The sequence below is a fragment of the Microcebus murinus genome, chromosome 7 (assembly GCF_040939455.1).
Source record: "Microcebus murinus isolate Inina chromosome 7, M.murinus_Inina_mat1.0, whole genome shotgun sequence".
In the NCBI taxonomy this organism is placed as follows: domain Eukaryota; kingdom Metazoa; phylum Chordata; class Mammalia; order Primates; family Cheirogaleidae; genus Microcebus; species Microcebus murinus.
Genome location: NC_134110.1, coordinates 79938957 through 79965995, shown reverse-complemented (window position 1 = coordinate 79965995; position 27039 = coordinate 79938957). Strand labels below are relative to the sequence as shown.

Here is a 27039-nt window from a genome sequence, read left to right as displayed (position 1 = left end):
GGTCAGGGGGAGTTCACCATAAGATAAGAGCAGCTCTAGTTTTCTCTTAACTGAGATTTCTCAATCACGTCATTTCTAGCCCCAAAGAGAGGAGGGTGCTCCTCCTCCTGTGAAAAAGAAAAGTCAGACTTTCTATCCCAGGAATTGCTCTTCCCAGAATGAATGATGGTGCAAGCAAGATCTAAAAGTATCACCACTACCATTACACTCCACAATACCAGACAAAGCAGGTTCACAAACAGACTAAGTGGGAAAGCCAATGATCTGCAGAGCTAGCATGCAAACAGTTACAGAGCCCATGCAGTTACAAAGCCCATGCTTTTTTCTACTGCACCCAATTTTCCATACAAGTAATGTGAGCTTGATTCAAAAGTTTCAATCAACAGCGTTTAATATTTTTAAATTATTAATATGAATATAATATAAATATATATGTATAATAAAATATAAATATTTAAATTAATATTTTCTCATCAACATTATAATGAGCAATGTTGAATGAGAAGACATTATTCAAGGACCTACTGGACTTAAATTTCAGTATGTGACTATCTGAGGAGAAAGCCGGGGGAAATAGGAAATTTCAGAATGTAAAAACACAGAGCAAAGGAACTGTGGTAATAAGTAATTCCGTTTCGGTGTGATGTTGGGAGTGTGAAGGGCAATACAGAGTAATAATGAGGCTGTAAATGCAGACAGAGAAAAGATTATGATTCCCAAATGCCCAGTTAAGGAATTAGTCTGGCAATAGATAATGAGTAGTGTGGGGCGCGGTGACAACGCCATTACAAGATGGCGCCGATTTCCGGTGGCCCGCCTGTAGTAAACAAGTTCAGCGCATGCGCAGAGTAAGTCCTGGCCTGTTCTATAAGTATGCATATGAAGGATCTTAGCTTGGCCTATCAGTAATAACCCTCGCGCGCTCTTAACCTATCCCCATCACTTCCCTCCTTCCTTAGAGTATATAAGTGTGTGAGAGCTTGTGCTCAGGGTCTTCCGCATCATGTAAGTCTAAAGGGAACCCCATTAAAGCACTGTCAGAAGAACTCCAGTTGCCGCGTCTTCCTTGCTGGCGAGGCGGGCGCGACAAGTGGTGCCGAAACCTGGGAACCGAAACAACTTTGAGGCACCACTTGTCGCGCCCGCCTCGCCAGCAAGGAAAACGCGGCAACCGGAGTTCTTCTGACAGCGCTTTAATGGGGATTGCTTAACTGGTTACATGCGGAAGACGCCGAGGCGTTCTCAGCGGCTGCTTATAAAGGCAGTAAGTACACTGGGCATTGTCTGATTGGATAAGGCACTTGGAAGGGAGGAGACAAACTCTGCACATGCGCTGAGCACTTGTTTGTCAGACTAACAGCAGGGTTTGACCAGGAAGCGGGTGCCATCTTGGAATGGCGTTGCCACCGCGCCCCACAGAGTAGTAACCTACGGAAAGTTGTGAGCAGGGATATCACATGATCTTAGCCCTGCTTTTTGATGATTAGTACATGTTTGGGAAGTATTCATAATGTATTTCTGACTGAAATGCTTATCCACTTTGCCTGTAGAGGTGAATTACATGGTGGGTAGATGTGAATTATGGGAGAAATACAGAGTGAGGAGGAAGAAAGGCATAAGAATAAGAAGGAAGGCTATTTGTAAGAATTATGCCTCCCTGGAAATGTCAAACTGGGGTAAGTCCAGCTGAACTAGTCTAAAATTCACTATATTCTCAAATATGGTGTTTCAGAATAATATCCCCATGAAAGTGCCCTCCTTTTCCTGAAGATGAATATATATTTTCTATTTGTGAGATGCCTTTCCAACTTTACCAACACATTTTAGATACACATCTAAAATGGTATTTAATCTATTTGTGTTAATCAAGGTGTGTTTATGTAAGGTTGGGGACAAGAAATGGTGTTCCAGGAATTATGATTCAACAATTGGCAGAGTTCCCTAGATATCAATGTTCACGCCAAATATAGACACTGCATGATTGTTGAAAAACCTGGCAGCAAATTCACCTGTACTTAGAACAGTGCCACAGATCATTAAAGTATGCATATCCTACTCTGAATGTACAGAAAGGTTATTATGAAGTTCATCCAGGTCATCTATTCTCTGGGCATTGTGAATAGACTGCAATCCTACATCATTACAATGGAAAGAACTCTGAACCAGAGTTTGGATGACTGTGTCCACTATTGGCATTAAATAATTTTACAGCAGAAATGGAGCTCAGAGATCATACAAATCAAAATCTTAACTTTATGAATTAGAAAAAAGAGTCTCTAAAGCAGTTAACTGACTAGTCCAGAGTCTCATTGCCAAAGTGGCAAAGCTGGGTCTTTGACCCAAGCATTTTCACACCCAGTTCAGTGTTCTTCCTAGAGCATTGTGCTGACTTGATGCAGTCATTCCTTGAATTTCCTCATACGTAATATGAGTATGTCAGACTAGAGCTGTGGTTTTCATGTGTCATATTCCATACAGCTTTGGGGCTTCCCAAGGTGACTTGGGAGCCACTTAGAAGTGGACATAAGATAATGCAGGGTAGCCAGGGCTTGGGACCTCATTGGTGTTCTATGTAGGATTTTATTTCACAAAAGTTCATAGCTAAATAAAAATTTGAAAACCATAGGTATTAAAGACCTACTTATAAGTTTTATATAGTAGCCCCCCCCTTATCCTTGAGGGATATATTCCAAGACTCCCAGTGGATGACTGAAACTGTGAACCATACCAAACCCTACATACACAGTAATATGTGTTTCCTATACACACATACCTATGATAAAGTTTAATTTGTAAATTAGGCACAGTAAGAGATTAACAAAAATAGCTAACAATAAAATAGAACAATTATAACACTATGCCAGCATTACTACTCTTGTGTTTTGGGGCCATTATGAAGTAAAATATGGGTTACTTAAACACAAGCACTATAATACCATGACAATGGATCTAATAACTGAGACTGCTACTGACTATAATGTGGAGATGCTGAATGAAGGAATGATTCATGTCTCTAGCTAGATAGAGCAGGACAGAGCAAGATTTCATCATACTACTCACAATGGTGAGCAATTAAAAACTTATGAACTGTTTATTTCTGGAATTGTACAGTTAATATTTTTGGACCTTGGTTGAATGTGGGTAGCTGAAACTATGGAAAATAAAACCTTAATAAAGGAGGACTACCATAAAGGCAAAATCATCTTGAATATGTTTGAATTTTAGTAAAATTTTGCATTCATAAATCAAGCAATTTATAGCCAATTAAAAATATTATAGGTTTTTATTTGCATCTGTTCTTAAATATAGGAGATAGGACATTTAGAAAGCATTGCTGCTGACATTATTTCTAATATGAATAATTTTATAAGAACTATCACTTGTTGAATACCTAAGTTGCAGGCACTGTTCCATGACCTTTACATATATCAACTCATTACAATCCTTGTAATAACCCCATGAAGTGTGGGTACTTATTTTGCCCCTACTTTAGAAATAAAGCTAAAGCACAGAAAGATTAATTTATCCAATGTCACACAGGTAGCAAGTGGAAAATTCAGGCTCAATATTGACATAGGGTCCACTGGGTCATGACATAAATAGGTGCACCATAAATTACTCACTGGCAGATTAAAACATATCTGTGATCTTCATGGTAAACAGAAACCTTTCACCTACATAAGTTATACTTCTACCCTCATATTTCTCAACATCAATGACCATCTTTGAATTAATAACCTTGATAAATAATCATCATTAGTATAAAAACAACTAGAGAATAGTATTATTATTACAGGATCTATAAAATCTTGATTGGTTGTCTGGCTGAGATTCCTCTCTATGTGCACATATTTAAAAAGCCAGATTCAATAAAACTTATAATATTTAATGCTGACATAGATGTGGGTTCAAAACAAATAAAAAGTTACCAATATAGTAATTTTCACAAAATATCTGTTAAAGCATGGGAGTACTATGCACATTATTGTCCTCAAAGATGAACGTACTGCCTTAATAGAGGGCTAGCCAGGTATGAGTAAAATAAGTCTTGAAAATAATTTAAGGCACTAACTATAAAGGGAATTCTGAAGGGGTTTTATCCTTCACTAGGAGAGACTGTGCAATCATACTGTGGCTTTAGCATTCATCTCATTGTCCTAACTTAGGAAAGCTTCCTCTTTTCCTCCCCAGGGGCCATTTAAGTCCCACTACTCCCTGTGGGAACCTTCCTTTGAGAACTCCATCCTCTCACTTAGTATTTACTGCTTTTTATTTACTTGTTTCTAGTTCAACTACATTTTATCAATCTTCAAGATTTCCATTGTATTTTAATGAAGTAAAAAACTATTGTTTTAATGAGAATATTATTAGTCAGATACTCCTAAATTTTCGGAGGACATCACTTGCCTTCTGTAATATTTCACTATGGTTTTTAAAAAGTAACATGCCAACCAGCACAGCAGCTCAGGCCTGTAAGCCCAGCACTTTGGGAGGCCCAGGCAGGAGGAGGGATGATCGCTTCAACCCAGGATTTTGAGGCAGCAGTGAGCTATGATTGCACCACTGCACCCCAGCCTGGGTGACAGAGATCCTGTCAAAAAAAAAAAAAAAAAAAAAAAAAGGAACAGGGTGTAATCGACAGTGCCTATATTAATCTGTGGATGCTGAAAAAAAAAAAACAACCTAGATTTTTTAATGCTTTCCATCTCCAATTTATTTTATATGATCCACGTGAGTTAACTTTCTAAAGCTCAGATGTAATTCTACCACTCTGCAGTTAAAATACCTTCAAGGGCTCCCTATTACTATACCTAGCCTAAGAAGATAAAGTCCACATTCCTCAGCCTGGCATGTAAGGCCTTCCAAGATCTCATTATACCTAATTTCCAAATTTTCTACATTCAAATATCCATGTGAGTTTTAAGCCACAAGAGGCTAATAACTTTTAAAGCCCCCAGGTCAAATTAGTTGTTTTCCTTAAACATTTTAACTATAATTAGCAGCATTATCCCACTGTGTTGCAATTCTGTATTTAAGAGTCTAGCTCTCTGTCAAAACTTCACAGGATGGGGTAAGCAGTCTGGTAGACTGGTCTTTTTTTTTTATACCCATGTTCATTATTTAACAGCTTGCATACAAACATTAACAGGCGCTTCATACATGTATGCAAAGTTGAATTAAAAATATAGGATTCCAAGCTTTGAATCAAGTAATCCTCTCTGATGAAATTGCATTCTCTTTCATTTTTGCCCCTTTAAGACGTACCTATTCCTCAAAGTCCCATTCCTATTAGTTCCTAAAATTAAAATTGCAATTTTCCCCTTAGTCACTGGAGTTATTGGAGAAGGAAGCATATCACTAATCTTTGAATCGGCAGATTACAATTAGCAGATGCTTAATGAACCATAAGGAAACAGATTTTACAGGGATCTGGAAAAACTGATTGCGAACCTGCCAATGTCTGCACACTGATCATTTTAGGAGATTTTACTCACTCATCAGTCTTAAGATTAACATACAGTAATGGTTATATATTATCTTACAAGTGGCAATCTAATCAGCAATTAACAAATGTGCCAAATATGAATCTGTAATCACAAGTGATTATATGTTCTACTTTCTAACTGCCTTAGTACTTGCATAAATTTTATATATTGATTTCAACTTTAGGATCCATAGGATTTAATTAATGAGATGATGTGAGGGGCCAAGAACTAGATAGAATATATTCAAAGATTCTGGTGAGGTGATCACAAGTAGAACACAGATAAAGATTTACTAAAGAAAGATGTCAAGGAAAGCAACATAATCAAACATGGCAGACAAAACTGTCATGCAGAATCAGAAGAGAGCACTTTGTTCTGAGAACATAACTCTAAACACTATCTGTCTAGTCCAGTAACAATAAGCCATTGGGTAGGCTGTGAATATTTGTATTAGTAGCACATAAACCAGTAGTGGTGAGAAGTCATTGATATAACCAATATGGTAAAGACTACAAGTCACATAATGATTTTACAGTGTTATGCACTAAATATTTATGTCCCCCCTCCCCAAAATGCATATGTTGAAATCCTAACCATCAATGGTAAGAGGAGGTGAGGAAATTTGGAGGTAACTGAGTCATGAGAGTGGACCTCTCATGAATGGGATTAGTGCTCTTATAGAAAAGACAGTGTAGAGCTCTCTAGCCCATTTTCTGCCACATAAGAATATGAGAAATTGGCAGTTTGCAACTTGGAAGAGGTCCCTTACCAGAACTGACCACAGGACTTCGAGCATCCAAAACTGTGAGTAAAAAATTTCTGTTGTTTACAAGCCAGCTAGTCTATGAATTTTAATATAGCAGCCATAAATATCTAAGACAGTCACTTATGTATAGCAATACTTTTACATCATAATTTTGTTACATTGTATATATAATATATAATTTTATATTAAAGTATGATTTTATAATTTTTAAATTACATTTAAGTTTTTTAATGTAAATATGATAAAATATGTTCATTCATTCAGTCAATGAATATTTATGAGGGGTCTAGTCTATACCAGGTGATGTTCTAGATGTTGGTGACATAATGATTACCAATACAGAGCCTCTGCCCTCACAAGTATGATAATTTCAGATAGTAGTAGGAGCCATGAGGAAAACAAAAGAATATAATAAATTTGGGGGAGGCCACTCTAATTCTAGAAGGAGATGGATTTTATTCTTATCAATTGACCTTTTACTACAATGTGTGCCTTTTTCTCTTGGTTGCTTGGATTTGGTGTCAAGTAGTTCCCCTCCTCTCCATCTCCTCCTCCTCCTCGAAAAGGCTCACAAGCATTCTATTGCCTAAATTAACTTACGTAAGTTACTATCTGTGTACTTTATATTTGAGCAATAATTTGTATAGGTATAATTTTTTTTTAGTTACATTGTAATTCCCTAAGAATTATGTAGACATTATTCCTTTATTGTTTGCATTTAAATGTGGAAAATCTGAAGCCATTCTGATTCTTCCCAAAATGACTTGACCTTTAGAATTATTTTTCCTTTATCTTGAAATTCAGTCACTTCTCCAAGATATAACTTACTAACAATCGTTTTGCATCTATTTTTTTAATAGTACATGATGTTTCTTTATTCTGTTCATTCCATTTTTCCTTCATTTGGGAGAAAATTTTCTTCTATCATAGGTTATTTTCCTTTTCCATTTAATGGGTTCTCTTTTGTAGAAACAATTATCCATAAACTGGGATAATTGTCTCTCCTTATCTATTATTACTTCGACAAATGTTTTGTATTTATATTTTTACTTTGCATTTGTGGTGATTATGGCAAATCTATTTTGTTTTTCTTGTTTATTCTTCTCATTATTGCTAATGTTTTTGTAGGTCTAAAATGTGGGGAGAGCATACTTTTTGGATTTCAGTGCATCCTTGACTGAAACGTTGTTATGCAGTACATGACTGTATATGTTTGGTTTTTGTTCCTATTTCCTTACATACAACTCCTAAAGTTCTTAATCTGCAAAGTGATATCTTTTTATATGCTAATGAATTCATCAATGACGGGCACCATCTAGGTACCTTTAGGATGGGGACTGGTCGCTGGAAAAAATAAGGCAGGATTAGAGAGTTGGGACTTTCAGCCCATCTTCCAACCTGCAGGGAGGGGAGAGGGGTTGAAGGTTAAGTTGATCACCAATGGCCAGTTATTTAATCAATCATGCCTAACCCTTCAGATAGCTTCCAGATAGCTGAACATGTGGAAGTTCCTAGAGTGTGCTGTGCTCCTTCCCATTTATCACCCTATGCATCTCTTCACCTGTGCCCTTTGTGATATCTGTAACAATAAACAGGTAAGTGTAAGTGTTTCCTTGAGTTCTGTGGGCTGCTCTAGGAAATTAATTGAACCCAAAGAGGAGGGCATGGGATCCCCAATTTATAGCTGGTCAGAAACACAGGTAAAACAACCTGGGGCTTTTGATTGGCATCTGAAGTGGTGGGGGGAGAAGTCATGGGGACTGAGCCCTCAACTTAGGAATTTAAGGCTATTCCCCAGTAGACAGTGTCATAACTGAACTGAATTAGAAGCCACCCAGCTGGCATCCTCTGCAGAATAGGTTGTTTGCGTGGTATGTGGGGGAAAAATTCCCACACATTTCATCGCAGAAGGCTTCTACATTGATTGTTGTTCAGTGAGAGAATACAAAAGACAGTTTGCTTTGTTCTACAGGTACTGCCGGGCCCCCACATATGCATAGCCTTCCCCATTATCAACATTGCTATCTTTTAAACAGTTTGTTTTTTAAGTGCATCACAGGGTGTGGTGAGCCAATTTCTATGGGGTGAGAGTGATCATTTTGCCTTTGATGTTCCTGCCAATTGAGAGTGAAGTGTTTTCCTTTTGATAGAGACTATCCTGTTTCCTCACTTCCCTTGCCTTTCTCCAGCCAACATTTCCACTGCCTCTCTCCAAAGGGAAGTATCAATGAGGATTTTTTTTTTAGGATGTTGCCCATTTTGTCACCATTTATATGAGTTTCCTGGGACTGGTATAACAAATTTCCATGAATGGAGTGGCTTAAAAGAACAGAAATGTACTCTCTCACAGCTACAGAGACCAGAAGTCTGAAATCAAGGAGTCGGCAGAGTTGGTTCCCCTGGAGGTTCTGAGGTGACTCCATGGCTCTCTTCTAGCTTTTAGTGGCTGCTAGCAATCCTTGGTGTTCCTTGGTTTAGCCAAGTTGACACATAAAATTAACCACCAAAATAATATTTCTTTATTATTCTTTTACTATCCATGGGATCTGTAGTGATGGCTCCTTTTTCATTTCTGATATTAGTTGTTTGTGCCTTTTTTCTTATTTTCTTGGTTAGCATTGCTGGAGGCCTATCCATTTCTTTGTTGTTTTTGTTTTTCAAAGAATCAGCTTTTGGTTTTATTGAATTTTCTCTATTCATTTCTTGTTTTCAATTTCATCTCTAATTTTCATTGTTTCTTTTCTTCTGATTAATTGAGTTTTAATTTGGTCTCTTCTATTTTCCTAAAGTGAAAGCTTGGCCTATTGATTTTACATCTTTCTTCTTTTCTGACATGCGTATTTAATGCCGGAAGTGCTGCTTTCACTGTGTCCCACAAATTCTGCTAATATGTATTTTGTTTTCATTTAGTCAAAATATTTAAAAAATTTCCTTTGAGAATTCTTGTTTGACTCATATATTACCTAAAAGTCTGTTGTTTAACCTCCAAATATTTGGGGATTTTCCATGAATCTTTCTTATTTTATTGATTTCTAGTTTAATTACATTTTGGTTTGAGAGCATACTTTGCATGACTTCTACTTTATAAAACTTTATTAAAGTGTATATAATGGCTCAGAAGATATCCAATTTTGGCAAATATCTCATGTGACTTTGTGAAAACTGTGTATTATGCCATTGCAGAATGAAGTATTTATAAATGTCTATTAGATCTAGTTGATTTATGGTGCTTTTAAGTTCAACTATAGCCTTATTGATTTTTTGCCTGATGAATCCCAATTACTGATAAAAGGGTGTGGAAGTTTACAACTGTAAGAGTTTTATCTATTTCTTCTTACATTTTATCAGTTTTTGCCTCACAGGTTTTGACGCTGTTGTTAAGCACATATACAGTACGGATTCTTATATCTTCTTAGAGACATGACCACTTTATTATTATGTAACATACCCTCTATCCCTGTTATTCTTCCTTGCTCTGAAGTTGGCTTTGTCTGAAATAAATATAGCTACTCACACTTTGATTAGTGTTAATATGGCAGATCATTCCTCACCCCCTCACTTTTAATTTGTGTGTACCTTTATAATTAAAGTGGGTTTCTTATAGACAATGTATAGTGGTTCTTTCTTTTAAATCTGTTCAGTCTCTGTCTTTTAATTAATGTATTTTAATTTCATTTTTATAAATAGAAAGAAGGTTATTCATAAAACAAAAAGGTCTGCCTCTTAAAAAACAACTTCTCTTGTTAAATTACAACTGATGTAGTTATGCTGCTAAGTTAGTACTCAGGAAATTTGTTGTTTACCTAAGCATAACTTGATATAATGAAAAAACTAACCTTTACTGTAGTCAATTTACATCTTTTCTCTGTTAATTATAATCATTTAAACATAGTATATTTAGATATATTTTTAAAGCAATATTTGATTAGATTTTGATCCTTCTTTGGTTACTTCTGTTAGCAAATCAATCAAATGGAAGACCAAATCCTGACAGGTATTGGGGGAGTGAGACTTTAAAGTATTCAATAGTTTTTAAAAAGGAGAAAGTTGGTATCAGATTTGAATTTGGGACAGATAAATCAAAGTGTCAGTAAGGAGGTCAGATGCACATGGGAGGCAGGTCAGATGTACAAGATCAGCCAGAGGCCTAATGAAGGCTACAGAAGTGGTCCCATGAGATCTGACAACTACCTGAACTAAGACTTAGTAGTGGAACTCATTATATAGGTGTTAAAGATATGTATTAAACTATAGGATTTGGTGATGGATGAGATGAAGGGGCAAGGCTATCAGGGATGATTCCAGGCTTTGGGGATTGAAAGACTGGGAAAGTGCTAGTGTCATTACCTAAGATAGAGAATATAGGAGCAGGAATAGACCAAAAGTGATGATAATTATTTCACTATTATGCATGATGTGCCACAGTATATAGGGGTAGAGATTTCTAGTTGACATTTGAATTAAACAGTTTTAAATTTCATGAGAGAGATGTAGACCTGAGGCTATGGAGAGCTCTTAATATCAGTGAAAGACAGAAGCTAAATCTGTAAGGGTCCCTAGAATAGAGTCAGAGTAAATGATATTGAAAGTTATTTTATAAAAGTCTATTATAACTTATTAGTCATTAGATCTTATAAGCTCATAACATAAATGCAGGGCAGCCTGTTTGTACCTACAATTAGCCTAGATTATTCCTAGAAACTGGCCATTTCTAGCAGCCTTTATATTTAAACACAGTCTCTGTTCTGGTGACTAAGAGTTACACCGTTTATGCTATCCTGGATTAAGCTTAAGCCCATTATCCAAAGTGAGGCGACACAAGATCTGGAAAATGGGCTCCACATCTACTCGCCATCAAATTGGTACTGACTGACTAAAACTATGTTGCTCAAATGGTGGTAGTGTGCACAAGGGTTTCGGGGTGGGGAGGCCACATCTTAAGGATGTGGCGAGCATTGTGGAGGGGAAGGGAATACCTCTAACCCTTCTTAGGGAGAGGCAAAGAAATACAATGTAACCAAAATGTCAAAAAAACAACAAACCTTTTATCGAGTAGGGGTCAGGTGGGAGGGGGGAGGAGGGATGGGGGTATACTTACATAATGGGTGTGGTGTGCACCAACTGGGGGTTGGACACGCTTGAAGCGCTGGCACAGAGGGGACGAGGGGTGGCAGGGGCAATATATGTAACCCCAACAATATTTGTACCCCCATACTATAATGAAATAAAAGGAGGAAAATAAGATAAAATAAAAAGCAATTACCACAAAAGATTTAAAAAAAAAAGAGTTACATAGTTCATCCATATGAGTTATCTTAGATAAAATAATATTTATGAATAAAATAATATTGTATAACATACAAAACAGGTTCACATGAGATATCAGAAAGTACTTGACACTTGATTCATAATAAATTTCCAAAGAAATGTGTTCAAGAAAAAAATGACTTCCTAGCCTATTTGAAATGAGTTCTGGGTTCTCATTAGTTTATGGTTTTAATTATGATTCATATATAATTTATCAAATATTTGAAACACTACTATGTGTACAATACTGTGCTAATATTTTGTGAGATACAGAGATGAATCAAACATAAAATCTGTCCTTCATATGCTTACAGACTAATATAGGGAAATAAGACAACTACCTGTGTAAATGTACAAGGAGTACAGAGTTAGGAATAATACATAATTTTAAAATAAAATTAAGAATACAATTCCATTAACAAAAGCATTAAAGAGACATAAAATACTTAGGAACAAATTTAACAAAACAAGGGCAAAATTTATAGCTTGAAAACTACAAAACATTGTTGAAAGAAATTTAAAAAGATCTAAATAAATGGAAAAGCATCCATGTTCATGGATCAGAAGCATTTTAGGCATTATTAAGAAGATTATAATCCTAATTAATTTACAGGTACAACACAATCCCTATCAGAATCCCAGTTAACTTCTTTGTAGAAATTGATAAGCTAATTATAAAATTCATTTGGAATTTAAAGGGACCTGAACAACCAAAAAAAACTCAAAAAGGAAAGAACAAAATAGAAGGATTCAAACTTCCTTATTTCAAAACTCATTCCAAAACAATTGTAATAAAGACAGTTTGGTACTGGTATAGATATATAGTACTGGTATAGATATATCAACAGAGTAGGATTGAAGAGTCCAGAGATAGACCCCTACATCTCTGGTCAACTGATGTTTGATGTGTGTGCCAGGACTATTCCAAGGGCAAAGACTAGTTTTTTATTCTTCAAGTATGGCTTATGTATGGTGTTATAGAATAATTATTTCTCAATAAATTTCACACCAGCTCTTGACCACTCCCACCTTTGTGGACACATTTTACCCTGTGCAATTCTATTATATGGATGTGTCTACATAAAAAGAAAATATATATGCCAAAAGTAAGAGAAAAAAGTAAATGGCAATTGAAATATGTTTTCAACAAGTGAGATAATTATAAAATTATACTTAATATATAGCCTGTTCTTATCAAATGATAGGAATATCAATAAAATCCAATGGGAGAATGAGAAAGGATCTTTGGAGCTATAAGACAGGTGATATGCTGAAGCTCCTCACCAATTCTGTACAGTCTGTTGTTGTTTCTGTCATGCCACTCACTGGACCATGCTTATTTATGTGTGGAGTCACATGGTTTAATGATTGCACAATGACAGAACATCACCATGGAGCTTTATATTGTATTTGATTCTAAAGCTATTTAACACCAGAATCCCTAAAAAAAAATAGTAGGCAATCCATTGAATAAGTATCTGTAATTGAATCAATATAAAAGATCTTTAAAAACAGAGTTTAAGGACCAAACTTCTGATTTCAAAACTAAATACAAAGCTACAGTAATTAAGACTGTGTGATCCTGGCATAAGAATTTTAGATGAATGGATTTGGTTTCAATTGATTTTCAACAAGTATGCCAAGACAATTTAATGGGAAAATAGACTTTTCAATAAAAGATGCCAGAATGACTGGATAGTCACATGAAAAAGAATGAAGTTGGAGGCCTACTTCACATCATATACTAAAATTAACTCAAAATGTAAGACTCTTAGAAAAAAATATGGGTGTAATTCTTTGTGACCTTGAATTGAGTAATGGTTTCCTTGATATGACACCAAAAGCATGAGCAAAAAAGAAAGAATAAATGAATCGAACTTCATCAAAATTAAAAATGTTTGTGCTTCAAAAGACACTATCCAGAAAGTAAAAAAACAAACAAACAAAAAAAAACCAAAATAAGGCAAGAGGACAGAGCAAGTTGGCAAAATAGAAATGTCTGAGGATTGTCCCTACACATGAACACCAAATTCAACTATCCACTCAAGGAGGCACCTTCAGGGAGCCAAAAATAAAGTGAGAGAGATCACTAGACCCAGTTTTAACATTGTATCATGGAAAGAGGCACTGAAAAGGGTAGAAAATACAGTCTTACATTGCCTACACTATCCCTCCCTCACCCTCCAGTAGTATCCTGCCTGCCAGAGTGGAGAGAGACTCTGTGTGTGTTTGTGGGGGAGGTGCAGGTATGTGGTGGTGGAGAGTGGAGTGATTGTGGGACATTGCATTGGAACTCAGGGCTGCCCTATCACAGGGGAACACAGCAGCACTGGGCAATTCAAGTCCTGAATAGAATAAATGTTCACTGAATGAACAGACTATCACACCAGGATTGCTACTGGGAGGCAGAAGCTTGTGGGTAGAGAGCATAAGCAAAGATTTGGCTCTGCCTTTACAGACTAAGTAGCCCTGGGCCTCAGATTTTTCTCATAGGAGTGTTCACACATGGAAGGCACTTAGAAAATAAGAAGCACTAATACTAAATACTGATATTTAGAGAATATTAGTATTATTATGATCTCCCTGAGACTTAAACACTGTAATGTCTGTAAAGCATCTAGTACACAATGAGTGAGTAACTAAATTTTCTCTACCAATCATGTTGATATGAATAATTGATCGTGACTTTTTCTCCTCCCCTCAAATTTATCACCTCCTATTTACAGAAAACATTTGTAAGATTATCATGGCACTACTCAATTGGATTTATTAGCTGTATACTCTTCCACGTCTTGTGAATTAATCTCCTTAAAAAGAGTAGATGTGTTTTGTTTTTTAAAAATAGTATCATTGTTGCTGCTGTTGTTCCTGTTCTTGTTGTATATATTAATGAGATAAGTTCCTTTATATTTAAAAAAATGTGCCATAAATTTGTTGCATAAACTACTTCTTTTGCATTTCCAATAGCATCTTTTTTGTTTTTTTGGCAGAGCTTTACACACGTATATTTATTTATAAAAGTTGTTGACCTAATATTAGTTGGTTCTTTACCCAGATAATAAAATTAAATGGGAAACATCTTGACTCAAAAGATTAGTTCAGTTTCATCATAATGTATACCATGTCAAAAATAGCAAGGAATGTAAATGAGGCAATTATCATTTATTGTGTGCTTTTTTTCTTTTCAATTAGCAAAATCAGGGACCTCTGTGTTACAGTGTTCAATATCAACTTGAATTTCCCATATCACTCTAAAAGGTACAATACTGAATTCCCCAAGGCATCATGCCACTTCAGCATAAGTGTATGGAGGAGATAGTGGAATGAAAGGAGAAGACAGATTAGAAAATTTCTCTCATTTTTTTTCAGCATTTGAGAGAATTTTCCTTTGTCATTTGGGGCTTCATGCTGATTGAAAAAGGCTGGTTACTTATTACACCAATACATCACATTGTATTGACATCACATTGTATCTTAAAACTTAAATAACTTTGGTAGGTGACATGATTGTCTACGTAGAAAATACCAAAGAACCAACAACACAGCAAACTTCTAGAACTAATAAGTGATTATACTAAGGTTGCAGGATAAAAGTTAACATACAAAATCAATTGATTTTCTATATGCCAGCAATAAACCACTGGAATTCAAAATTGAAACACATTACTTATAATAACATTAAAAATATAAAATATTTAGTTATAAATTTAACAATACATGCACAGGATTCATTTAAGGAAAAGTACAAAACTCTGATGAAAGAAATCAAAGAGAGATCTAAATAATGGAGACATATTTCATGATAATGGGTAGGAAAACCCTATATTGTTAAAGATGTCAGCTAAGATGTGAGTTCAGACATCTCACTAAAGCCTACATACAGATGGAAATAAGTGTCTTAAAAGATGATCAACATCATATATTACTTGGTAATTAAAAATTAAAACAATAATGAGATACTACAAGACACCTATTAGAATGGCCAAAATGTAAAACACTGACAACATCAAATGCTGGCAGGGATGGAAGGCATTGAGATCTCATTCATTGCTGGTTAGAATGCAGAATGATAAAGCAACTTTGCAAGATAGTTTGGCAGTTTTATACAAAGCTAAACATAGACTTACCATATGATCCAGAAATTGTGTTCCTAATTGCTTACCCAAGATGAAAAGTTATGTGCACACAAAACCCTGCACATGCATGTTTCTAGCAGCTTTATACATAATTGCCGAAAATTGAAAGCAACCAAGACACATCCATCAATCCGCGAATAGATAAGCTGTAATATAGCCATTCGATGGAACATTATTTAGCAATAAGAAAAAATAAGGTATCAAGCCACAAAAAGTCATAGAAGAACCTTTGATGCACATTGATAAGTGAAAGAATTCAGTCTAAAAAGGCTACACACTGCATGATTTCAACTACATGACATTCTAGAAAAGTAAAAAATACGGAAATATAAACAGATCAGTAGTTACCAGGAATTCAGGGCAAGAAAAGGAAGGATGAATCAGTGGAACACAGGAGATTTTTAAGGCAGTAAAACTATTCTGTATGATGCAGTAATCATAGATACATGGCTTTTTAAAATTTCTTTTCTTCTGGCTTTAGCTTTGGTTTGCTCTTCCTTTTCTAGTTCCTTGAGAGGTGTCATTAGATTGGTAATTTGTGATCTTTCTGTCTTTTTGATATAGGCATTTAAGGCTATGAATTTTCACCTTAGGACTACTTTTGCTAAATCTCATTGATTTTGGTAGCTTGTGTCTCCTTTGTTCAATATGAGGAATCTTTTGATCTCCGTCTTAATTTCATTAGTGACTCAATAATCGTTCAGCAGCAGGTTGTGTATTTCCAAGACTTTGTGGAGAACTGAGTGTTTCTTTTGTAGTTGGTTTCTAGTTTTATTCCACTGTCATCTGAGAATGTACATAGGATGATTTTTACTTTTTTTAATTTATTGAGACATGTTTTGTGGCCTAAAATATGACCAATCTTGGAGAAGTTTCCATGTGCTGATGAGAAGAATGTATATTCAGTAGTTTTTGAGTAAAATGTTCTATAAATATCTGTTAGGCCCATTTTTTCTAGAGTCTCATTGAAGTACAGTGTTTTTTATTTATTTTCTGCTTGGATGATCTGTCAAGTTTTGTCAGTGAGGTGTTAAAGTCCTCAGCCATTACGATGCTGCTATGTATCTCTTTGCTTAGAACTAGTACGGTTTGCTTTATGAATGTGAGCACTCCTGTCTTGGGTGCATAAATATTTAGGATTGTTATGTCTTCTTTTTTAATTGTTTCCTTTACCATTATGTAATGACCATCTTTGTCTGTCTTTATTATTGCTGACTTAAAGTCAATTTTATATGATATGAGAATGGCTACACCTACTTTCTTTTGGTTTCCACTTGCATGGAATTTTTTTCCCATCCCTTCACCTTGAATCTGTGTGTTAGATGTGTTTTCTGGAGATAGCAGATACTTGGGTTGTATTTTTTCATTCATTCAACCATCCTGTGGCTCTTGAGGGGAGGCATTCAGACTGTTCACGTTGATTGATAGAATTGATATGTGAGATGTTGTCCTCTTCATCCCATTGGGTAGAACCTTATGGCTTTGTTTTACCTCTTGTGCTATTGCTTAATATGAGCACTGAGCTTTAGCTTTTGGGTGGTTTTACTCTGGGTTTGTAGAGGGGTGTCTATTGTGCTGTTCCATGTATAATTCAGTTCTGAGTATTTCCTTCAGGGCAGGTCTAGTCTCAAAAAATTCCCTCAGTGTTTATTTGTCTAGAAAGTCTTTATTTCTTCTTCATATATGAAACTTACTTTTGCAGGATACAAAATTCTAGGCTGGCAGTTGTTCTGTTTAAGAAGACAGAGGATGGGGCTCTAATCACTTCTGGCTTGTAAGGTCTCTATTGGGAAGTCTGCAGTTAGCCTGATAGGTTTTCCTTTGTAAGTTACTTGATGATTTTGCCTCACAGCTCACAGGAGTTCCTCCTTCATGTTGACTTTGGCCAACCTAATGGCTATGTGTCTTGGTGATTGCCTCTTTGCAGTAAATCTCCTGGGTGTTCATTGAGCTTTTTATATCTTGATGTGTAAATCCCTAGCAAGACCAGGGAAGTGTTCCTTAATTATTTCCTCAAATAAGTTTTCCAGCCCTTGTGCATTATTTTCTTCACCCTCAGGGATGTCTATGATTCTTATATTTGGCTGTTTTACATAATACCATATGTCCTGTAGGCCTTGTTCATTCCTCATAATTTTCAGTTCTTCATTTTGGACTGACTTAGTTAATTCAAAAGCATTGTTTTCAAGCTCTTAGATTATTTCTTCTGTTAGTCTATTCTTAAAATTTTACACCGTGCTTTCATTTCCAGAAGTTCCATTTGTTTTTTGTTTTTTTAATGTATTGATATCTTCAGTAAATTTTTCCTTCATTTCCTGAATTGTTTTTCTGATTTCTTTGAGTTGGTTTTCCATTTTCTCTTGGATTTCATTGAGCTTCCTTACATTCCATATTTGGAATTCTTTTTCTGTCATTTCAATATTTTCATCCATTACTGGAGAGCTGGTGTTCCCTTTTGAGTGTGTCCTTTTGCTTTGATTTTTCATACTTCTGGAGTTCTCTACTGATTCTTTCTCATCTAGGGAAACTGTCATTTCTTATTTTTGGACTTTCTTTTGTTTAGATGGGGCTTTCTTTTTCTTTCCCCCTCACTGGTAAGGGACTGTCTGTAGCATACGTTGGTTAAGAACCCTAGGCTTTGCTTGTGGGTGCTTTGATAGGGGTCTAGGTTCTGGATGGATGCCCTGGCTATAGATATCCTTAGTATGATGGTTTTCTCAGTTGCTAGTTGTATGTATGCTATAGGCCATTATGTTATACATTTATCAAAATTCATAAAACTCTACAACACAAAGAATGAACCTAATGTCAACTAATAACTTTAATAATGGTGTATCAGTATTGGTTCATCAATTGTAACAAGTATGGCACATCACTACAAGATCATGATAATAGGGGAAACTGCAGAGGGCTAGGGAGTATATGGGAATTCTGCACTTTCTACTCAAGTCTTTTGTAAACCTAAAACTTCTCTAAAATGTTAAGTATATTACTTAAAAAATTTGTCCATTGCAAATAAAAAAATTAACTTGGAAAATTATCTATTACACATAGGTATAAAATATGCACACATATACATATATATGCATGTACACACATTCAAATAAAATATCAGTAACTACACATCTCTTTTTACCATAATTCTTAAGTGTTACACTCTGTTATTTTCCCTCTCCTAATGTAATGTTTCTACATGGACTAATACGATATACAGGAGGTAAGGAAATAGAGGCATTGAAGCTGAATTATGCTTACAATAAATTTGGTAGTGAAGGGAAATAGGACTGAAATGAATAGCTGTGGGAGTCTTAGGGTCTAGGAAAGAAAGAATTATTTGTAAAGGACATAATGATACCAACTATAGATATATACAATTGGTGGCTTAATAAATTGTATTCTGTAGTTATTTCACTTCCTTGTCAAGAAATATGGACAGATAATTGATTATAAAACTGCATACCAAAAGTATATTTAACATTTTCCCAATGCATGAAATGTTTGGAAAACAAACAAACAAATACATACCAGTAGCTCATCGATGCTGATCATTAGGACGCTTTCATATTCTTTGCCATCTTGACCTTCAATATCACAATCAGATGATGCTACTGGCAACAGAACAAGGATCAATGGAGGAATTCCAAAGATATACCTAAAAGAAACTAAATTTAAAAGCAAATAAGAATGAGTTAAATGTGATGTCATATTACATTTGATTGCAGTGTTTCAATGGACTTGATCACTTATTTCTAATAATTTTTAGAATGCAGCTCAGTTTTGGAGTAGTGTAGGAAGAGCCCAAAAAGTTGAAATTATGTAACAAAGAAAGTGGAACGGCATTTTGGCATAGATTTCTTTCACTTTTTTAATTTTAAAATTACTCTTTGGGAAAGACGAAAAGGGATGTGATGAAATCAGAGACTCCTTGCTTCTGAAAAACACTTCAGGGTGTAATGACAATTTGTTCTACTGGGTTTGTGTTGGACATCACTGTAAGAAAATACATCTACAGGTCTAGAAGTGTACTACAATTTAAAGAGTTACATGTTGTTTGAAATTTCATGGTGTAGATGCAATGGTCCCCCAACCTTTATGGAACCAGGGACTGGTTTCATGGAAGACAATTTTTCCATGCATGGCATAGGAGGGGGCTGGAGGCAGAGGTAAGATGGTGATGTGAGCAAGCGGGATTGAGGTGGTGCACTGGAGCTCTGCAGCCCAGTCCCTAGCAGGTATGGGTCCTCGGCCCAGGGATTGGGGACCACAGGTGTATGGTTTATGATTGTATATTTTTGTGAAACGTGATGGTAGTCCATGTGTCCAGTTACTTCATGGAGGCAACACTGTGGGAGGTTAATCTTCATGGTACTGCATGGTGATTATGTTCTTTCTTTCTAAACCTTAAAGGGTTTACAGTTCCCAAAACTCTTATAAAGTCTACATTTGCATTTGGGGACTTCTCTCCCTGTTCTTTCACTATTTTCTGTTTCTAAATGCTCACAGACCCATATTCTTTTCAAACACAGTTCTGTCCAGCTTCTTGCCATGTAAGAGAAGCTCAATAAATATATTCACATCCTGGTAACCAATGATTTATATCTGTTTTTTTATAACCCTTCCCAATGAAGGGCAATTGTCCAATCAAAAGAAATGAAATTATAAATGGTATCATTTGGGGCAGTTATGATGGCCTGTGATTCCCAGAAACATTAAAGTCTGGTTATATAGGGACCTATTTCTTCATAAGCCTGCCATAGTGTCTTGTTTGCATCATTCTGTAAATTCCTGAGTTACAGTGATAATTTATTTTCTCTGAATTTCCCAAATGAACTTTAACTGTACTTGTTGAGTGCAAGATGTTTCACTTCCATGTCTTCTCTGATTATGAGTACAAACAATACTCCTTCTAACCTAAGGAACTAATATTGTGACAACAGCCTAACAACTCTTAAGGATATCATAAAGTTCTCAATAACATTGTCATCTATTATATCGTTATCTGCCATATAAAAATTCAGTAGCACTCACCAATAAATTAACTGACCCATATTTTTACGATTAGAGAATGTTGGCTCGGTAGCAGTTATGGGAACAAAGATAAAGCCTGCTTTTCCTTTTCATATGTGACTGACACTTGACATGGTAAGAGAACAAAAATAATCTAGAAATGAGACAAAATTGTCAAAATCTATTCATAGCTCTGCCACTAAATGTCTATATGAATGATGAGCAAGAATTCACTTAGGAGATTAATAATGATGATGCTAGTTACCTTAATTGAGTACCTACCACGTGCCAGGGACTGTTTATATACATGTATACACACATAAAATATGTGATCTCTAAATGTCAAAAGAGTCCTTCAAGTTAATCTCATTATAACACAGAGAGAGTAGGTGCCAGGTCTGGATGCTAACCTGATTTGTTGTCTCACCAAGATTTGATCAGAAATGGTCACAATCTATTGAGAATATGTAATTACATTGGTCTTCTGAATGAAAAACACTTCCGTGTAATATTATTCAATTTTGCCTCTCTCTTTTACTGCTGTTCCTTTATCCTAAAGATTCTCAAATAATGATCAACCGCTAATTATTTGCAAGGTCTGACCTTGTAATCAGATTTGTATAAATTGTTTAGAAACAAACTTTTTATTTTCTCTGTCACCTTACAGGCGTTCAAAAGGTATACTTTGAGAGGAGTAGGTGATGATAAAGGAAAAATTATGTGGCATTTGACTTGAAATGAGCTTATAGGAGAATATACAAAAATAATTAAATACTAAAGAGATATTTTTGCCATTATCCTAAATGTTATTTCAAAAGTCAACCTTATATGTTTTAATAAGTGTGATTGTTTTATTTTTTATGAGCATTATCTGTCCTCTTCTCCCCAATTTTCAACAATTAGTGTACCTCAAATTCACATCAACCTATTTATTCACTGGATGATATTTTGTCAATTCTTTCCAAAGATGGATTGGTGAAAAATTCAGTCTTTTTGTTTGTGTATTACAACTGGTATATTCTGTTGTTAAGTACCATTGTTGTTGTTGAATAATTAGTCCCAAACCGACTAGGGCAATGCAAAGCACAAAGGGTTTGCAATACGGGATACATGAGGTTTTTGTCTTGGTATGACAATGGGCTGTGTGACTGAGAGAATGACAGAGCATCTTTTAAGCTTCATTTACCTGATTTCTAAAATTAAAACTTTAGACTACATGATCTCTTGATATTGCTTTCAGCTATTAGGCACTTTAATTCTAAGAATCTGCCTGGCCATCTCAAAACTCCAGAAACTCTTTAGATTTGAAATGACTGCAGGGACAATGCTGCATATACACCCAGCACCTGGGACTCATGTCTCTTAGGTTCTTGGCTTTCTCATTAATGATATGTAGTTTGGTCTGTAATTGAAGTCCTTTCTGTCACACCACATAGAGAGTAACATATTAAGATTGCCTGGGTTGAAAGTGCTTTTGACACTGTTGTCACACTCAACGCTGAACTTTTCATTAGGTTACAGAAAAGATAAACCATAAGGAACAATGCAAGGCAAGTGTGGGCTTGTGGAATTCTTTAGATCTCCTGAAGGGATTGAAACTGGAGAATTTGTTTTCAGTAGGGAATTTGGTTAAACCAGAATGATGGCTGTCTAAAAATTCTTGTTGGTTTTTAATTTAAGCCAAATAATACATTCAATCCTCAGCTGCTTAAGTTATGGGGTGAAAGTGAACATAAATAAATTGTTTTACACAGTCCATCAAATCCAGCCTTTTATCAGTCTTTAAGATCGATGTTTACTGAATGTTCATGACATGGACCTATTTTCACTGGGAATTTAATTCTATAACCATTTCATATAATCAATTCATAAGGTAAATACTATAAGTTATTTACATTTTACAGATAGAAACTCTGTGGCACAAAGAAACTTTTTCCTATATATAATTTATCTAGTAAGAGCCAAGATCCAAATCCAGGTTTGTCAGATTGAAGAGTCTAGAAACTCAGCTTTCAGCTGCTGTACTATACTGCTTCCTATAAAAATAACTGTGTATGTGTAGTCAAGAGGAATGCACAAAAACACCATCTTCCTCTGCATGAACTGCAATAAGATACTTCCTGACCAAGCTATGAAACTGCATCATGAGCTCTTATTTCAGAAAAAAAAAAGGACGCTAAATGTTTGCTCTCATTATTGTAGGTTAGGTGTCAGAGGTGAAACCATAAAAAAAAAAAAAAATCTCACACACAAGTGTGATTATAACATTTAAGTTGGTCCTATGAAATAACCTTTTCCATTTTTAGGATATTTAAACATTGATGTGGTACAGTTTGCAATTCTCCTTTTTACCTGTCCGGGCTTTCTAATTTTTCTCAGTCCCCTCTCCCTCTCTTTTTCTTTCTTTTATTAATAACTATTCTACTTTTCGGTCCTCAAATATGATGAAATTAACCAAGCCAGATAGCATAGGTGAAGAACACATAGTAAGTCCTCAACTACTTCAACTCCCAAAAAGAAAGGGGAAAAAAATTGTAAAGAGTAGCCTTATTCACCCTCTTGATGGAGCTTAATCTTCTAGAGAAATCTCTTGAGACAAAATGCAGAAAGACACTCATTATAATCATTACTATTAGAATTTTAATATATTGTCTGCTAATAACTTATGGTGAATGATTAATATAGACATACTGTAGAACATAAAGGCTCTTTGTTAAGAATGCACACTCTAGCTTCCAGTTCTTGTTTTATCTTTCTACTTGGGATCGGAGGTTGCAACTCAAGGCTTAGGACCAGAAGTGATCCAGAAAGAAGTAATTGCAAGAGAACCACAGACATTACAAGAAAACAGGGATGTGTTCAATTTCTAATTTTATATTAAGCTGCTACAAATCGTCTCCCAAAATTGTCTTGGGTTATCTTCCTCCTCCCCCTCCTCCCCTACCGTTATTTTGTTACAGATCCAGTACTCCTTGGTTATATCAATTCTTGTTTTTCTAATACCTATGGTAGGGAAAAAGACCACTTTTGATCTAACGGAGTAGGCAGGAAAGCGCACAGGGAAGAGCAGTCAGTTCCCTATTCCCGCACCCTCCCCCACTGTCCTCTTTGGCTTGAGGAAGTACTTACTGTAAAACATTCCAATTTCCTAAGCAGATCCTCTCCCCTCACATCCCTTTTCCCCCTTTTTTCCTTCCAGTAATTTTTTTGGGGAGAGAGGGGACCTTAACATTGGCCACAAGGCTGCCAACGGAATCCAGCCCACCTCGACTCTGCCCTTGTACATTTTAAATCCGTATCAGCGCAAATAAAATATAAGAGATCTCAGCAAGAGTCTAGAGTTTAAACTCATGACTATTTAATACTGCCTGCATCAAGGAGCGAGCGTGTAACAGGCAAAAAATAGAAGCTGGCTTTTCTCCGTGCCAGCCCCAGGGCTTGGGTTCCCAGCAAACGGCACAGGGTACAGCCCCAGTCGGAAACTCCCAACCTTACTCAGGGGGAAAAACGGGGTTTTCCGGAGACCTGTCCCTTTAGGGTTTAAAAGCGCGTCCCGTGGGAGCTTCGCTTTCACTTCTCTAGGGAGTTCGGAGCGGTAAGAGCCCAGCTGCTCGCCAAACCCCGCGGCCGCCCGCGTGAGTGACTTGGCGCAGCCAGAAACGAGGTAAGGGCGCGTCGGGCGCAGCGCTGGCTGGGGGCAGACACACAGACAGGCTAACAGAGACCCATTGGCTACCTCTGAGACCCAGGTGTAGGCTGCCGCCGCTGAGCGACGCGGAGGCTGCAGCGCTCGGTCTCGGGACAGAAAGCCGGCGTCGGGGACTGCTTCTCACAGCCTGCCAGGCGCAGCAGCCAGAGGTGTGCCTGTGGGCCACAGGACTCCGGCGCAGCTGGCAGCTGCCCGTGGGAGAGCCAGCGCTCTCGGCAGGTCCAAAGTGCAAGGCCGGGCTATTCCCGGACGTGCCTTGCAGCGGGGGCCAGCGGCGCGTCCCGCAGTGTCCCAGCGCGCAGGGCGCGCGAACTTGTGCGCCGCGCGAGAGAGGAGCGCTTACCATGGAACATGGTCCGCAGGAGGGGGGCGTAGTCATGATGACCGCAACTGTAGCAGGAGCAAGTTCTCGCCGCCCATAGTCACTCCCAGGACCCTGGTCTTCCGTGGAGTTGCCGAGAGTGGTTGCCCAGCAGGGCGATCTCTGCAGCTGGTTCCTCTCACCCACGCCGCGCCTGCTGTTTCATCCATCCCAGGGGGGGCGGCACACACCACGGCCAGGCTCTGCGCTTTGCCTTTTCCATAACTTCCGTAGGATCCGCCGGCGGTGTACTTTCAGTTTCTACTTTGCACTTGGTCTGCAGGTTCAGTCTTTGGGTTTATCACCGGCGCGCCTACACCGCCTCCTTTCCTAGGCACCTGCTTCCCATGCACCTGGACCTGGACCAGAGGAGGGCGCGAATTTCCAAAGCACCGCAGGAGAAACGAGCCGGCTTTCTGAATCAGAGCGATTTGGGGTAAAAAGCCTTGTCAGATGACCTCCAAGGGCCTTGGCAAACGCTGGGCGATTGGATTGCTAATAAGTCCACAGAAGCCACAAATGTGCAAGACGCAAGCTGGACTATTGCAAGTGGAGGCGTCCACCGAGGAGGCGTCTCAGCTCCTGCCGCGGATGTGGTGGACGTTGCCAAGTCGTCTTGTAAAAAAAGGAAGTGAAAAATGATTAAGAGGGTCACGCCCTCTGCCCCTCCAACCTCTCTAATCAGTCTCTTTCAGCTCTGTCTTCTGTACATGCACCTGCTCAGGTGGAACCTCAAGGAAAAATATCCTGTGGGTCCACCTAATCTGGTAAGTGGTATCTTTGGAAAATTAAGCTCCAATTTTAGTGGAGGACATGGAAACTGACTATAATAGTTAATAACTGAGACTTCCACTTGCATGTTTATCTTAATTGGCTAATAAATCACACTGTCTGTCTTGACTGTGTGTCTCTGAGGTGTTAATTTTTTCCTAGGTCTGAATTATCTAGGTCTTTTCTGCGTTATTTGGGTTTCTGATATTCTGCGGAAACCCTGAAGGTGGATAATGTAAACCAGTAACAACAGAGATAATAATAATGGCTATCATTTATCTCGCATTTGCTCTCTGCCAGTATTGTGCTAAGCATTCTACACATACCGTCTCATGCAAAACTTTCTATGAGGTAGACCGTTTTCTTATCTGCACTTTACAGATGTAAGAATTTAGACTTCTCTAAGTGACTTTTCAGAGTCTACTTAGCTAACAGAGTTTGGATACAAACCTGCTGCATTTTGGCCCTAGAGTCCATGCTTGGAAATCCTGTTAGAAGTCCTTGTGAATAATGCAATAATGTAGACATTGCCGCCAAGAGGGAGGCATCAGCACGTGGGTGTGCTTATGCCTGGGTGTGGCGACCTCAGGAAAGGTTTCTGGAATCTGTGATTTCTAAATTGCTACCTGAACAGGAATGAACGGGGCGCTGATGAAGAGCATTCTACTTTCTGTCATGGTGTGAACCAAGAAGAGGAAAAGAGGAGGCAGGGAGGAAGAAAAAGAATAACAATGAATTAGAGAGTGAGACAGAGTTACTCAAGCCTGAACCTTGGATCTCTGTTTGCTCTTTTAGTCTTACTTATCACGTCCAATCCATAGGCAAGTCCTGCTTGCTCTGCCTCCAAAATAAACCCTGCAGGGTGACTACAGAAGCTGTCTAAGGGATCTTGCAGCTTTCACTCTTGCCAATAACCTCCTCATTTTCCTCAGAGCAGTGGGATATCTGATTACAATTCCCACTCTTTTTGGTCACTTCCCACTGGGTACCAGGCCCTCAAGGCCCTGCTGCCTTCTCTGACCGCTGGCCCCTCATACCCATCTCACTGTGTTCCAGCAGCACTGGCCTTTTTCTTCTAGCCCAGCTTACTTCCACTTAGGATGATCTCCAACACATGGCTGGCATTCGGTAAGTATTGCTCAGTGAAAGAGTAAGAGAGAACAAGTGAATGAGAATGCATGAATGAATATGTGTGAAGGCAGAAGGGAAATAGAAGGAAAGAGGAAGAGAATGAGGGGAGCAAATGAAAACAGGAGAGAGAATAGAGTGGGAAAAGCCAAATATTTCCATTTGACTAAAACCTGGAGTGAAAGGTGGGGAGGAGAGAGACATGGGCCTGGAGTGGCTTTTATAAATGAATTATAAACTAAACACACCTAGCTTGAGGATTTATTTATTTCAAATCCCCAACAGCAGCATTGAGGTATGTAACTGCTCATAGCCTGTACATTTTTATTTTAACTTTTCAGGGACAAAATAAAAGAGCATTTATTAAT

The 27039-nt window shown here is 37.3% G+C and overlaps 1 protein-coding gene and 1 long non-coding RNA gene across 2 annotated transcripts in view; one reads left to right on the top strand and one right to left on the bottom strand.

Moving 5' to 3' along the window:
- Positions 1–25060, bottom strand: part of IL7 (interleukin 7) — a 46132-nt gene extending 21072 nt beyond the window's left edge. The window contains exons 1-2 of the mRNA XM_012740020.2: positions 24755–25060; positions 19221–19357 (exon numbers count right to left, since the gene is read on the bottom strand). Coding sequence (XP_012595474.1) covers positions 19221–19357; positions 24755–24764 — 147 coding nt within the window. The 5' untranslated portion in view covers positions 24765–25060. The remainder of the gene's footprint in view (positions 1–19220; positions 19358–24754) is intronic.
- On the top strand, positions 24156–25672 carry LOC105857581 (uncharacterized). The gene is made up of 2 exons (XR_002224429.2): positions 24156–24366; positions 25056–25672. It is a non-coding gene; the product is annotated as an uncharacterized LOC105857581 (long non-coding RNA).
- The last annotated feature ends 1367 nt before the right edge of the window (positions 25673–27039 follow it).